Source organism: Palaemon carinicauda, chromosome 4 (genome assembly GCF_036898095.1).
Source record: "Palaemon carinicauda isolate YSFRI2023 chromosome 4, ASM3689809v2, whole genome shotgun sequence".
Taxonomy (NCBI): Eukaryota; Metazoa; Arthropoda; class Malacostraca; order Decapoda; family Palaemonidae; genus Palaemon; species Palaemon carinicauda.
This window is the reverse complement of record NC_090728.1, coordinates 180,081,624-180,096,844: the sequence shown is the minus strand read 5'-3', so window position 1 is coordinate 180,096,844 and position 15,221 is coordinate 180,081,624. Positions and strand designations below refer to the sequence as shown.

Below are 15,221 nucleotides of genomic sequence, written 5' to 3'. Positions count from 1 at the left end.
CGCTGCCAACATACTTCTGTAACCCTTGATCGTAGGAGCTGATAGGGATCTTACGTTCCTTAGATGTAACAGGAAGTCAGCAATCAGGGTTACAGTGGTACTGGTTGAGGAAACTGCATTGGCCTTGCACCAGCTTCGGAAGACTTCCCATTAAGACTGATAGACTCTGAGAGTGGATGTCGTCCTTGCTCTGGCAATCGCTCTGGCTGCCTCCTTCGAAAAGCCTCTAGCTCTTGAGAGTCTTTCGATAGTCTGAAGGCAGTCAGACGAAGAGCGTGGAGGATTGGGTGTACCTTCTTTACGTGAGGTTGACGCAGAAGGTCCACTCTAGGAGGAAGAGTCCTGGGAACGTCGACCAGCCATTGCAGTACCTCGGTGAACCATTCTCTCGCGGGCCAGAGGGGAGCAACCAACGTCAGCCGTGTCCCTTTGTGAGAGGCGAACTTCTGAAGTACCCTGTTGACAATCTTGAACGGCGGGAATGCATACAGGTTGAGATGGGACCAATCCAGCAGAAAGGCATCCACGCGAACTGCTGCTGGGTCTGGAATCGGAGAACAATACAAGAGGAGCCTCTTGGTCATCGAGGTAGCGAATAGATCTATGGTTGGCTGACCCCACAGGGCCCAAAGTCTGCTGCAAACATTCTTGTGAAGGGTCCACTCTGTGGGGAAGACCTGACCCTTCCGGCTGAGGCGATCTGCCATGACATTCATATCGCCCTGAATGAGCCTCGTTACCAGCGTGAGCTTTCGATCTTTTGACCAAATGAGGAGGTCCCTTGCGATCTCGAACAACTTCCTCGAATGAGTCCCTCCCTGCTTGGAGATGTAAGCCAAGGCTGTGGTGTAGTCGGAGTTCACCTCCACCACCTTGTTAAGCTGGAGGGACTTGAAGTTTATCAAGGCCAGATGAACTGCCAACAACTCCTTGCAATAGATGTGAAGTGTCCTTTGCTCCTGATTCCATGTTCCCGAGCATTCCTGTCCGTCCAGTGTCGCACCCCAGCCCGTGTCCGATGCGTCCGAGAAGAGACGGTGGTCGGGGGTCTGAACAGCCAATGGTAGACCTTCCTTGAGAAGAATGCTGTTCTACCACCACATTAGAGTAGACCTCATCTCTTCGGAAACAGGAACTGAGCCCGTCTCTAGCGTCATGTCCTTTATCCAGTGAGCAGCTAGATGATACTGAAGGGGGCGGAGGTGGAGTCTCCCTAACTCGATGAACAGGGCCAGCGATGAAAGTGTCCCTGTTAGACTCATCCACTGCCTGACTAAGCATCGGTTCCTTCTCAGCATGCTCTGGATGCATTCTAGGGCTTGGAAGATCCTTGGGGCCGACGGACAAGTCCGAAAAGCTCGACTCTGAAGATCCATACCCAAGGAGACAATGGTCTGGGATGGAACGAGCTGAGACTCCTCAAAATTGACCAGGAGGCCCAGTTCCTTGGTCAGATCCATAGTCCATTTGAAAATCTCCAGACAGCGACGACTTGTGGGAGCTCTTAAAAGCCAGTCGTCTGACGGAGCCGGACACAAGATCATGATACTGCTGCACAGTCTGTAAACTGTCAATCATGGGCAAGCGAGGAAGTACAGTGACAACCCGAATCTGTCTAGACTGTCTGGGTCGTACAGACAACTCCTTAACGGGTTGCTGAGGTTGCCGCACTGCGTCACAACAAGTCCCTTCTGTTGGTTGTTGAACGTCTTCCCCGTGACACATTGACTCCGTAAACAAAAAATCCTCTAACAAGGACTAAGCTTGGACTGCATGTCATGCAACACAGCTCAAGGTCTATGGGAGCAGGTGTGGTAACAGACGGGATTAGCGGCTGAAGTGGAACCATTACCTTCCCTGTAAGCATGTTATGCTTAAATAAAAGTCCATAAGAGGTTATGCAGCTAAAGGCTCCCTCCAAATGACAGAGTCCTCAAGGGAATATCAGAAGGAGGGAGAAAAGAACTTTCTCATCTACAGGGACCTTATCCTAGAAAAGCTAAGTTCTCTGAGTGAGGGTTCACTGGTGCAAAAGCAGCAGACTAGAAGGCAACGTTATGAAACTGCTTGACAGTCTAGTGAGTTGGCAACAACCCAAGATGTGTTGAGAAGCATGCGGTAAGGTATGCAGAGCATGATGTATGCAGAGTATGCTGTATGCAGAGCATGCTGTATGTAGAGCATGTTGTATGCAGAGCATGCTGAATGCAGAGCATGCTGTATGCAGAGCATGTAGTATGCAGAGCATGCTGAATGCAGAGCATGCTGAATGCTGAGCATGTAGTAAGCAGAGCCTGCTGTAAGCAGAGCCTGCTGTAAGGAAAGCAGAGCGTGTGCATGGCGTTTAACATTTCTCAGAAATTCCATGACCAGTGCTAGAGTGCTTTATGCATGCTTGCATGGGGTTTAAACCATGGTATGAAAATGGAGGTAAGGTATGCTGAACAGCAGAGTCAGAACGAGCTGGAACAACAATAGTTGTGGTTTCCTCTTCAAGACTCCGATGAGGGAACACCTGAGGCTCAGTCTGCAAAGGCTGAATAAAAGACAAGCAGAAGGAAGGCGCATGGGTGGAGGAGGCTGACTCCTAGCATGAGTGGTTGAACCCAAGGGTTGCGCTTGCTGAGCGGTTGGCGGAAGCGGAGTAGCAAGTTCCAGTTCCTGTGGTGTGAGCGGAGCGCGATGAGGAAGAGGCTGCGCAGAACAAGGTAAATGTCTCGCAAGCTGAGGCTCCTGAGGCGCAAGGCTAAGGTGTTGTGGTGCTTGCCTTGTGGAGGGTTGAGCTCGCTGCAGCAAGAGCTGAGGAGACTGACTCATGGACGGGAGAGGTTGTTGTACCTCAACCGAGTGTTGCATCACTGGTGGAGCAGCAAGTGGAGGCGGAGGAAGAGAGGTATAATCCTCCTGATCCCAATGTAAAGGTTGCCTTAAGGAAGGCGGAGGCTGAACACCACAGGGAACAGCAAACTCAGCACGTGGCTCAACATCGTACGCCTGGCAGGTGGAACTGCTGGCAGGTGGTACTGCGATCAGGCGGAGCGAGTGTAGGTGGAGGGAGTGTAGGCGGAGGCGGAGGAGCAACACTCTCAGCCCGACACTCACGCATCAAGTCCGAAAGCTGTGCTTGCATGGACTGTAGAAGAGTCCACAACATCGTACGCCTGGCAGATGGTACTGTGATCAGGCGGAGCGAGTGTAGGTGGAGGGAGTGTAGGCGGAGGCGGAGGAGCAACACTCTCAGCCCGACACTCACGCATCAAGTCCGAAAGCTGTGCTTGCATGGACTGTAGAAGAGTCCACAACATCGTACGCCTGGCAGATGGTACTGTGATCAGGCGGAGCGAGTGTAGGTGGAGGGAGTGTAGGCGGAGGCGGAGGAGCAACACTCTCAGCCCGACACTCACGCATCAAGTCCGAAAGCTGTGCTTGCATGGACTGTAGTAGAGTTCACAACATCGTACGCCTGGCAGGTGGTACTGTGATCAGGCGGAGCGATCATAGGCGGGGGGGAGTGTAGGCGGAGGCGGAGGCGCAACACTCTCAGCCCGACACTCACGCATCAAAACCGAAAGTTGTGACTGTATGGACTGCAGTAGAGTTAACTTGGGGTCGGCAGACACTAAGTTCTGCTGAGGTAAAGCCTTAACAGCAGAGATCTGTTGTGGCAGAACCTTACTCCTCTTAGGCGGAGTGTAATCAACTGATGACTGAGGAGAGTCAGAGCTAACCCAATGACTGCATTCGGGTTGTGAACTTTAACTTCGTACGTCTGGCATAGGTCTGGACTTAACGTTTAAGAGGTCTTGAGACCTGAGACCAGCGTTACTCTGCCTTTATTTTCTCCCCTAATCTCTTCTGCAGACGAGCAAAATAAGGGCTCAATCGTCTGCGGGTGGGAGTGACGGTCTCGGTAAGACACGCCCACAACCACCGAGAATACTTCTGTGCGCCGATCAAGGCCTGCTGAACCCTTATGCCCTTCGACATTGCTTCTCCCCTGGGCTTGGGAGCTTGCAAGAGGTCCCGGACTGGGAGGACGACTGGCGCGCACAAAAGTACCCTCACGCACTAATCACTTATCACTTTGATTTCTGTTTGCACTTATTTCACTGAACTCGAAACTTTAAGTGGTTTGTACCTGAAATACGCAATTCTATCCTTTCTCAAAGTTAGTAATTGCGAAAACAGAATTACAATGTAACAGAAAAATCTAATGAAAGATAATTCAGTGGTTGGAAAGAGACTAAACACTAGATCACTCTAGAAACGTTTAGTTTCTTCCCCTAAAGAGACTAGGGAGAAGAGCAAAAACGATAACGACGTTACTCGTACGCCTGACGTTTATCCTCTTTCTCCCTCCCTCTCTATCTCTCTCTCTCTCTCTCTCTCTCTCTCTCTTGACTTAGAACCTGAGAGAAGAGCCCAATCATATATATCGTTAAAACATATTATTGTTAAAGGAAAAAACTGAAAAGTTCCTTTATTAGGATCAAAACCATTAAGTTAAGAAAGAATGAACAAAACGCTAGACACGGTTACTCTTACTGCAACGTGAAACCGTGAACATTCTTTCTCTATCGTAACGATAGAGTGCAAGTTGAACGTTCTGAACGTCAACAACTGCAGAGACAAAACAAAACGTTAGTTCAACTTTGAAAACAGTACGAGACTGTCAAAGAAAAACTTTCAAACTCTGTGGCGGAAATAGCATAATATGTTAACAGGTAAAACCGAAATGACGGGCTCAAAGTTTATTAACTTCGGTAAAAGACCGCCTACTATTAGGAAGGTCGAATATAAACAAATATAAAAATTAATTTTAATGAGTTTATAATAAAAGGAAGTTAATCGAAGAGGCCTATAAGAGGCGGAGAGATATAAAATAAATCTATAACTTTTGTTAAGCAAAATTAAGAAAGAGAGTCTATACTCTCTTAGACACCAACACTTCCGTCTAAGGGAAGGGTCGGCCATTGAAAGGTGAACGAGAGTTCATACTCTCTCGTCACCATAATTAATCAAATTAATTCCAAAAGCTAACTAAGCTAATATAGAAGTTTCCAGTAAAGCGACAGCCGAAATCAAAGAGAAATACTTCACCAAAGTCGTGAAAATACTCCAAGAACATAAGCGTATCCCAGAACGTCTTGCCGGAAGCACGACAGAGGAATAATTGAGGAGGTGTCAACAAGAAGTACTTGAGTACCTGGCCACAGGTGGCGCTGGTAAATACACCCCCTTCTAGTATTGTGATAGCTGGCGTATCCCTCCATAGAATTCTGTCGGGCAACGGAGTTGACAGCTACATGATTATCGGGTAAGTTTAATATTGAAAATAAGTGAATCCTTACCTGGGCACCATCACTAATAAACCTCAAAATATCACATTACCAACTAAAATAACCTTGGTTGCAATGTCCTTACTCATTGGCATCTCCACTTACCTGAACTGACTTAGGATACTATGTTCTTACACATTACACATCTTTGTATCTTTGAATAGTGGACAGTAAAAGTTATAACATGAAAATCCAATACAGTATCACAATCTTGCAGGCTATAGTAATATCAGAACATGGAATAATTGACAATAACAATAAAATAGAGATGAATTCAAAATAAAACTAGAGGGGCACTCAGTAGAGAGCAGACCTCCGCCACAACAGCTTATTTCTTGACCTTTTGCTCGACCTTGACCTTTGACATTTACATGTATTAATTGGCATGGATTTTCATACACTCATATATGCATAAAGTTTGAGGTCTCTGTGATAGCGATGACCAAAGTTATGACTGATTACGTGAATTGGACATTTTGCTTGACCGTACGTAACCTTGACCTTCCAAACCTTAAACCTTTCCAGCTTTTTACATAAGAGTTAATCCCTATAAGTTTCATTACTCTACGATTAAAATTGTGGCCAAGAAGCTGTTCATGAACAAACAAGCAGGAGATAAAACATAACCTCCCTCCAACTTCGTTGGCGGAGGTAATAAATGGTTCATGTATTTGGCAAGAAATTACAATATCCTAATCTCAACTAAACAGTATTACTGTAACAGTGTTTGTGAGAACCAAAATATACACAATATCACTGCTCTTTTTTGCAATACCATTATAATGGCAACTACAGTAGCCAGTATGTTAAATGTAAGGAAATTAAGGGAATATATGCTAACCTAAAGTACCCCCACTTAACATTACCTAAATTGTCATGTCCTTACTTAATAGGAGGGGACAACTTCCACTGCAATCCTAGCCCTTACCTTAAGATGACATTAAAAAAATTCCTAATTACCTTTAAGCAAATATAGTGTTTCCAGGAAAAAAATTTAAGGAAGAAATTACATTAAGATAAGAATGGTCATAAAATAAAAATATACAGTATATAAAGTCAATTCACAAGCAGATATATTATATAAATATGACAAATTCGTAGATAATTTGTATTTTTTCTAACGATACAAACCTTAGCTATTTATTTAGGGGTATTACTTTCTGCAAAGCTGAAATGACGAGCCATTAAAATTTAGCGAGGGTTAACTACCCCTACCACTAGTTAGCAGGGGGGTAGCTTGCTACCGCTCCCACTCACACACTGGTGATGTAGCTCACTTTGCTCAAAAATACAAATTATCTACGAATTTGAAATACCTTAATTTAATAGAAAATGTTGTCCCGTCCTTAACTATAATAAAACTGATTTCTCATCAGGAATATAACTGCAAATAGCATCCAATTCTAGAGCTAAATAGGAAATGATATTTTAATTATAAAATAAATTTTTGAATATACTTACCCGGTGAATATATATAGCTGCAACTCGCCAGCGATCGCTATACAGCTTGCGGGTGTGCCCACCAGCGCCAACTGTCGGCCAGATACCATACTCGATGTAAACAAAGACTCAATTTCTTCTCATCCCACTGCGTCTCTATTGGGGAGGAAGGGAGGGTCGTTTAATTTATATATTCACCGGGTAAGTATATTCAAAAATTTATTTTATAATTAAAATATCATTTTTAAATATTTAACTTAGCCAGTGAATATATATAGCTGATTCACACCCAGGGTGGTGGGTAGAGACCAGTTAAATATGTTTACATCGTATAAGCTAAGAGTTTTTATTTCATTTTGGAAGTTATCAATATAACAAAAACAAAATAAATAGGTACCTGGTAAGGAAGTCGACTTAGACGATTACTCTGCCTTGTAAGTACGTCTTCCTTACGGAGCCTCGCGATCCTCTTAGGATGCTGACAGACCCCTAGGAGCTGAAGTATCAAGGGCTGCAACCCATACAACAGGACCTCATCAAACCCCTAATCTGGGCGCTCTCAAGAAATGACTTTGACCACCCGCCAAATCAACCAGGATGCGAAAGGCTTCTTAGCCTTCCGGACAACCCATAAAAAACAACATTAAAAACATTTCAAGAGACAGATTAAAAGGATATGCAATTAGGGAATTGTAGTGGTTGAGCCCTCACCCACTACTGCACTCGCTGCTACGAATGGTCCCAGTGTGTAGCAGTTCTCGTAAAGAGACTGGACATCTTTCAAGTAAAATGACGCGAACACTGACTTGCTTCTCCAATAGGTTGCGTCCATTATACTTTGCAGAGATCTATTTTGCTTAAAGGCCACGAAAGTTGCTACAGCTCTAACTTCGTGCGTCTTAACCTTAAGCAAAGATCGGTCTTCCTCACTCAGATGTGAATGAGCTTCTCGTATTAACAATCTGATAAAGTATGACAAAGCATTCTTTGACATAGGCAAGGATGGTTTCTTAACTGAACACCATAAAGCTTCAGATTGGCCTCGTAAAGGTTTAGTACGATCTAAATAGAACTTAAGAGCTCTAACAGGGCATAAGACTCTTTCTAGTTCATTGCCTACGATCTCCGATAAGCTGGGAATATCGAAAGATTTAGGCCAAGGCCGAGAAGGTAGCTCATTTTTGGCTAGAAAACCAAGTTGCAGCGAACAAGTAGCTTTTTCCGACGAAAATCCGATGTTCTTGCTGAAGGCATAAATCTCACTGACTCTTTTAGCTGAGGCTAAGCATACCAGGAAAAGTCTTAAGAGTGAGATCTTTCAGGGAGGCTGACTGTAAAGGCTCAAACCTGTCTGACATGAGGAATCTTAGTACCACGTCTAAATTCCATCCAGGAGTAGCCAAACGACGCTCCTTAGTGGTCTCAAAAGACTTAAGGAGGTCTTGCAGATCTTTATTGTTGGAAAGATCTAAGCCTCTATGCCGGAAGACCGATGCCAACATGCTTCTGTAGCCCTTGATAGTGGGAGCTGAAAGGGATCGTCCTTTTCTCAGGTATAAGAGAAAATCAGCTATTTGGGCTACAGAGGTACTGGTCGAGGATACAGAAACTGACTTGCACCAGTCTCAGAAGACTTCCCACTTCGATTGGTAGACTCTAATGGTAGACGCTCTCCTTGCTCTAGCAATCGCACTGGCTGCCTCCTTCGATAAGCCTCTAGCTCTCGAGAGTCTTTCAATAGTCTGAAGGCAGTCAGACGAAGAGCGTGGAGGCTTTGGTGTACCTTCTTTACGTGTGGCTGACGTAGAAGGTCTACTCTTAGAGGCAGACTTCTGGGAACGTCTACTAACCATCGAAGTACCTCGGTGAACCATTCTCTCGCGGGCCAGAGGGGAGCAACTAACGTCAACCTTGTCCCTTCGTGAGAGGCGAACTTCTGCAGTACCTTGTTGACAATCTTGAACGGTGGGAATGCGTAGAGATCCAGATGTGACCAATCTAGGAGGAAGGCATCTATATGTATTGCTGCTGGGTCCGGGACTGGAGAGCAATAGATTGGAAGCCTCTTGGTCAGCGAGGTTGCAAAGAGATCTATGGTTGGTTGACCCCAAGTGGCCCAAAGTCTCTTGCACACATCCTTGTGGAGGGTCCATTCGGTTGGAATTACTTGCCCTTTCCGACTGAGACAATCTGCTATGACGTTCAAGTCGCCCTGGATGAACCTCGTTACTAGGGAGATGTCTCGACCTTTTGACCAGATGAGCAGGTCCCTTGCGATCTCGTACAACGTCAGTGAGTGGGTACCTCCTTGTTTGGAGATGTACGCCAAGGCCGTGGTGTTGTCCGAGTTTACTTCCACCACTTTGCCTCGAAGGAGATACTCGAAGCTTTTCAAGGCCAGATGAACTGCCAACAGCTCCTTGCAGTTGATATGCATGCTCCTCTGACTCGAGTTCCACAGCCCAAGTCCGATGCGTCCGAGAAGAGAACGTGGTTGGGAGTCTGAACAGCCAGGGGAAGACCCTCTCTTAGGTTGATATTGTCCTTCCACCAAGTCAGACAAGACTTTATCTTTCCGGAAATCGAGATCGAGACCGCCTCTAGCGTCTTGACCTTTTTCCAGTGGAAAGCCAGATGGAATTGAAGAGGACGGAGGTGTAGTCTTCCTAGTGATACAAATTGCTCCAGGGATGACAGCGTCCCTACCAGACTCATCCACAGCCTGACTGAGCAGCGTTCTTTCTTCAGCATCTTCTGGATGGATAGCAGGGCTTGATCTATTCTGGGGGCCGACGGAAAAGCCCGAAAAGCTTGACTGTGAATCTCCATCCCTAAATACAGAATAGTTTGGGATGGGACCAGCTGCGACTTTTCCAAATTGACTAGGAGTCCCAATTCCTTGGTCAGATCTAGAGTCCACTTGAGATCCTTCAGACAGCGACGACTGGAAGAGGCTCTGAGAAGCCAGTCGTCCAAATAAAGGGAGGCTCGGATGTCCGATAAGTGGAGGAATTTGGCCACATTCCTCATCAGCCTCGTAAATACGAGAGGAGCTGTGCTTAGGCCAAAGCACAGGGCCCGAAACTGGTAAACCACATCTTCGAAGACGAATCTCAGAAAAGGTTGGGAGTCTGAGTGAATGGGGATGTGGAAGTAGGCGTCCCTTAGGTCTAGCGAGACCATCCAGTCTTCCTTTCTGACCGCTGCTAAGACTGACTTTGTGGTCTCCATGGAAAACTTCGTCTTTGTGACAAAGACATTCAGAGCACTGACGTCTAGCACCGGTCTCCACCCTCCTGTCTTCTTTGATACTAGGAAGAGACGGTTGTAAAACCCCGGTGATTGAAGGTCCGAGACTTTGACCACCGCTCCCTTCTCTAGCAAAAGAGACACTTCCAGTTTCAGGGCTTGTCTCTTTTCTTCCTCTCTGTACCTGGGAGTGAGATCGATGGGGGACGTTGCTAGAGGGGGTTTGCGTACAAAAGGGATCTTGTGCCCCTCTCTGAGTAACTTCACAGATTGTTGATCTGCGCCTCTCTTCTCCCAGGCTTGCCAGAAGTTCTTGAGTCTGGCCCCTACTGCTGTCTGAAGTTGCGGGCAGTCAGACTCTGCCCTTAGAGGACTTGGATCCTTTCCTCTTCCCTCGCTTCCCTTCGGCACGAGCACCTCCTCTGCTGGAGGCTCTGCCACGAAAGGGCGGAATAAAGCGAGACGCTGGAGTGTCTAACCTCGGTCTAGCAGACAATGTAGGCAAAGGGGGAGCTTTGCGAGCCGAGGACGCAACTAGATCGTGGGTGTCCTTCTGAACTAAAGATAAGGCAATTTCCTTTACCAAGACTTCAGGAAACAGGCACTTGGAAAGGGGAGCAAAGAGTAGCTCAGATCTTTGGCATGGCGTCACTCCAGCAGACAGGAAAGAACATAGAGACTCTCGCTTCTTCAGGACTCCGGACGTGAATGAGGCGGCTAGCTCGTTGGACCCATCACGGACGGCCTTGTCCATGCAGGACATAATGAGCAAGGAAACATCCTTATCTGCAGAAGAGATTTTCCTGCTCAGGGCTCCTAGGCACCAGTCTAGGAAGTTAAAGACTTCGAAAGCCCTAAAAATACCTTTAAGAAGGTGGTCCAGGTCCTATGGTGACCAACAAATCTTCGAGCGTCTCATGGCAAGGCGGCGGGGAGAGTCTACAAGACTTGAGAAGTCGCCCTGGGCAGAGGCAGGAACTCCCAAGCCGAGAACTTCTCCCGTGGCATACCAGACGCTCGATCTAGACGAGAGTTTAGATGGGGGAAAGGCAAATGCTGTCTTTCCTAAACTCTTCTTAATCTCTAACCAATCTCCCAACAGCCGCAAAGCTCTCTTGGATGAGCGAGAGAGAACGAGTTTAGTAAAGGCAGGTGCGGTAGCAGGCACGCCTAATACAAACTCTGACGGCGGCGAACGAGGAGCCACAGAAACAAAGTGGTCAGGGAACAACTCCTTAAAAACAGCCATGACTTTTCTAAAGTCCAATGATGGTTGAGTTGCCTTAGGTTCGTCAAGTTCTGAAGGTTGATCCTCTTGTGGTTCAGCAACGTCCTCATCTGATAGTTCCTCGTCCGAAAACTGATGAGGAAACGGCAAAGGAGTGGGCAACGTTTGGCTCGCTGAGTCCGGTCGCACTGGTGCATGCGTGACGGAGCCGGACGCAACGTCATGGAACTGCTGCACAGTCTGTGAACTGTCAACAACCATGGGTGCGCGAGGACGCACAGCGTCCACCCGAGACTGTTTAGACCGTCTGGGTTGTGCAGTCAACACCATACCGGGTTGCGGAGGTTGACGCACCGCGTCAAAACAAGTCACCTCTGATGGTTGTTGAACGTCCTGAACGTCAACAACCACCTCCGTGCGTCGCCTAACGTCAACGTGCGGCTGGCAAGCCACACTGGGTCGCATCGGTGGGGGTACAACCTCAACTGGTAGACGCGAGAAAGTAACCTCAGCGTCAACAGGACGCACAACAGACCGCTTGGATGGTTGTTGGCCAGAAGGTTCAGCAGCAACCTTCTCCGCATTAAAGTCCTCCATCAAGGACGCAAGCTTGGACTGCATGTCCTGCAGCAATACCCATTTAGGGTCTACGGAAGCAGGTGCGGCAACAGACGGGGTGAGCGACTGAGGCGGTACCGCTTTGCCTCTCTTAGGCGGCGAGCAGTCATCAGATGACGGCAACGAGTCCGAACTGACCCAGTGGCTACAACCGGGACGTTGGACTTGTCCTGAAGGGACCGACTTACGCTTCAAAGGTCGTGAGACCTTGGTCCAAGGTTTCTTACGAGAAACACCTTCGGACGACGAGGTAAAAACGGGCTCTCTCGTCTTACGTTGGTAGGGGCGATCTTGGGGAGATACGCCTGATACCATAGAGGGAACGTCTGTTCGCTGATCAAGGCCTCTCGAACCCATGAGTCGTACGACATTGCTTCTCCCCTGGGCTTGGGAGCTTGCAAGAGGTCCCGGACTAGGAGGACGACAGGCACGAACAGACGAACCCTCAAGCGCAACACTGTTCACAACACTTTGAGAAACACTAGGCACTTTATCACTTCCCGCAGCACTTTGGCACTTTAGTTCCTTAACATCCGCCATGAGTTGATTGCGGTCACTTGCAAGGGACTCAACTCTCTCCCCCAAGGCATGGATAGCACGCATCATGTCAGCCATCAATGGTTCCTGAGTGCTAGGAGGGGGGTTAGGAACAACCACTACAGGGGAAGGATTAGGTTGAGGGGCATGAGGAGAGGAAAAATCTACCGACCTAGAAGAACTTCTCCTTACCCTATCTCTCTCTAGTCTGCGTGTATACTTCTCAAATTCGATAAAATCGAATTCCGAAAGGCCCACGCATTCCTCACACCGATCTTCCAATTGACAGGTTTTACCCAGACAATTGGAACAAACAGTGTGAGGGTCGAGAGAAGCCTTTGGAAGACGCCTATGACAGTCCCTAGCATTGCATTTTCTAAACTTGGGAACTTGTGAAAGGTCAGCCATTTTGAATTGGTCAAGGGAAAATTCCAAAAAAACGATCTAAGTCATCAACAATGAATCCGATACAAAAAAGAGTTCAAGGATTTATTTGAAGAAAAACCCTGTACTGCGAAAGCTCATAACCAAATTAAAGTACTTCACCAAATATGATGGGAAAAACTCCAGGTTTCAACAGCGAGTAAAGTACGTCTTGTCGACACGTCGACAGAGAAGAAATTGAGTCTTTGTTTACATCGAGTATGGTATCTGGCCGACAGTTGGCGCTGGTGGGCACACCCGCAACCTGTATAGCGATCGCTGGCGAGTTTTTACGGTTTTTTGTCTGTCGAGCAACAGAGTTGCAGCTATATATATTCACCGGCTAAGTTAAATATTTAAAAATTAATATTAATCATTTGAAACCAAAGCTTTATTTGGGACAAGGGTACATAACAGAAAATCTGTTTAAAGGTTTAATGGTTTTAAAGGTCACTCATGAATGGCAGAGGCAAGGGACAATGATATTCCCTAATCAGGCAAAGACAATGCCCTCAAGACTGACCAATATATATACATATGATCAGCATCCAAGCTAGGCCCATGGAGGACCAGGCAATGGCTGCTGATGTCTCAGCAGATAGACCTATAGGCTCCCCCCAAAATCCTCCATCCTTAGCTCACAAGGATGGTGAGGTTACAGCGACCAAAGAAACTAATGAATTTGAGCGGGACTCGAAACCCAGCCTGGCGTTCAACAGTCAGGGACGTTACCACATCGGCCACCACAACCCTCATAGAGTAGTAAAAAGGTTTTGGGGGTGTATGTATGATAGCTGGTACCTGCATGTATTATTATGTCTAACTTAGAATATGGCAGTGTAAGGGGGGCGTTAGCCGCCCCGTTAGATAAGTAGGTAAGGACATGGCTTATAGGTTAGGTTGGGGGGGGAAACTTTGGGTTAGTTGATGTCCATTTTTGATGAACGCGTGAGGAACTGGCCGCTGATATACAAGGGCTCTGAGGTTTGAATACATGTGTTGCTGTAAATTTTAGCCTTGTTTATGTCAATATTTACCAATATACAATAAAAACTACCCTGCCATATACTTCAGTAGTACAGTCCTACGTTGGCTACCCTAGCCAATGTCAATATGTGAAAAACAATCTACCATTTCAAATTAACACGGCACAGTAGGTTGAAACAAGGAGCCTTTGTATATCAGCGGACAGTTCCTCCCGTGAGGATTACTAATGGACATCAACTAGCCTAAACTTTCCTCCCTAACCTAACTTACAAGCAGTGTCTTTACCTACTTACCTAACGGGGGGGAGGGGGGGCATAACGTCCCCCTGCGACCTCCCTTACACTGCCGTATTCTAAGTTAGCCATAATAATAAATACAGGTGGGTGCTATTATACATACACTTTAAACCTAATAACTGGGTTATTAATAAATATTTCCCTAGCTATAAATTATAACCGTAAATGACCAATGTAAAATAGCGTCGGAAATGGCTATGTGTAGGCTAACGAATCAGCTCTTCGTGTGTTAGTTTAACCTATACGAATACACCTGTAAGACATTTAACAAATTTATGTCAAATACAATATGGTATTAATGGCATTTGATTAATATATACTTAAGAGAAAAACAACGTAAAAATACTACCATAATTAAGTTTAAACTTGTGAGGGTGAGGCTCAGGCAGTCAAACGCAAATCAAAGTAAACAAAAACAACGAAAATTCCACATACCACAATTATTTAAACTTTCCGTCAACTTTGACGCATTGGTTAATTTATACTTTGATAATGTATCTCAGTTCAGTAGAAAAATAATAAATATGTACATAAAATAAACAAAATAGGAGCTTTACTCTGCATATTTTATAATGTCTAAATATATCATCTATATTATCTGTAGATAAGGAAAAACCAAAGCAGCCATTTTGACTTTAACCAGGTGATCGTAGTGCAATGTTTAGTATTTACTAGTGCTCATGTTAAAATCTCTCATTGAAATCAATATTCAGAGGGAAGTATCTACAGAAAAAAAATCTTGGAGAAATTCTAATAATCAAACGAATAAATAATCAGATAAGCGTAATTTATCCAATCATAGTTTAAATAGTGTAAAAAACCATACTAATTTTTGCGTGGTAGAATATAAGTCCATTGTCAAACTTTAACGTTGATCTGTTGGTAACATCCCGTTGCTAAGCCATAAGGCGCTATCCCTTCACATGACTTCTGAGAAAACTGAAATTACAACATTCAACTAATACAATACTCTCTCTCTCTCTCTCTCTCTCTCTCTCTCTCTCTCTCTCTCTCTCTCTCTCTCTCTCTCTCTCTCTCTCTCTCTCTACAAAATATAATGAAAGTATTATTTTACAATTACCTATGCGTTGGGAAAATCCTGGA

General features: G+C 45.8%; 1 protein-coding gene across 2 annotated transcripts in view; it reads right to left on the bottom strand.

Annotated features, from left to right (window-relative positions):
• Positions 1–14,545, bottom strand: part of LOC137640246 (ankyrin repeat domain-containing protein 16-like) — a 58,120-nt gene extending 43,575 nt beyond the window's left edge. For both annotated transcript variants that reach the window (XM_068372821.1, XM_068372820.1), the window contains exon 1: positions 14,467–14,545. In XM_068372821.1, the coding sequence (XP_068228922.1) occupies positions 14,467–14,469 (3 nt within the window). In that variant the 5' untranslated portion in view covers positions 14,470–14,545. The remainder of the gene's footprint in view (positions 1–14,466) is intronic.
• Between the last annotated feature and the right edge of the window lie 676 nt (positions 14,546–15,221).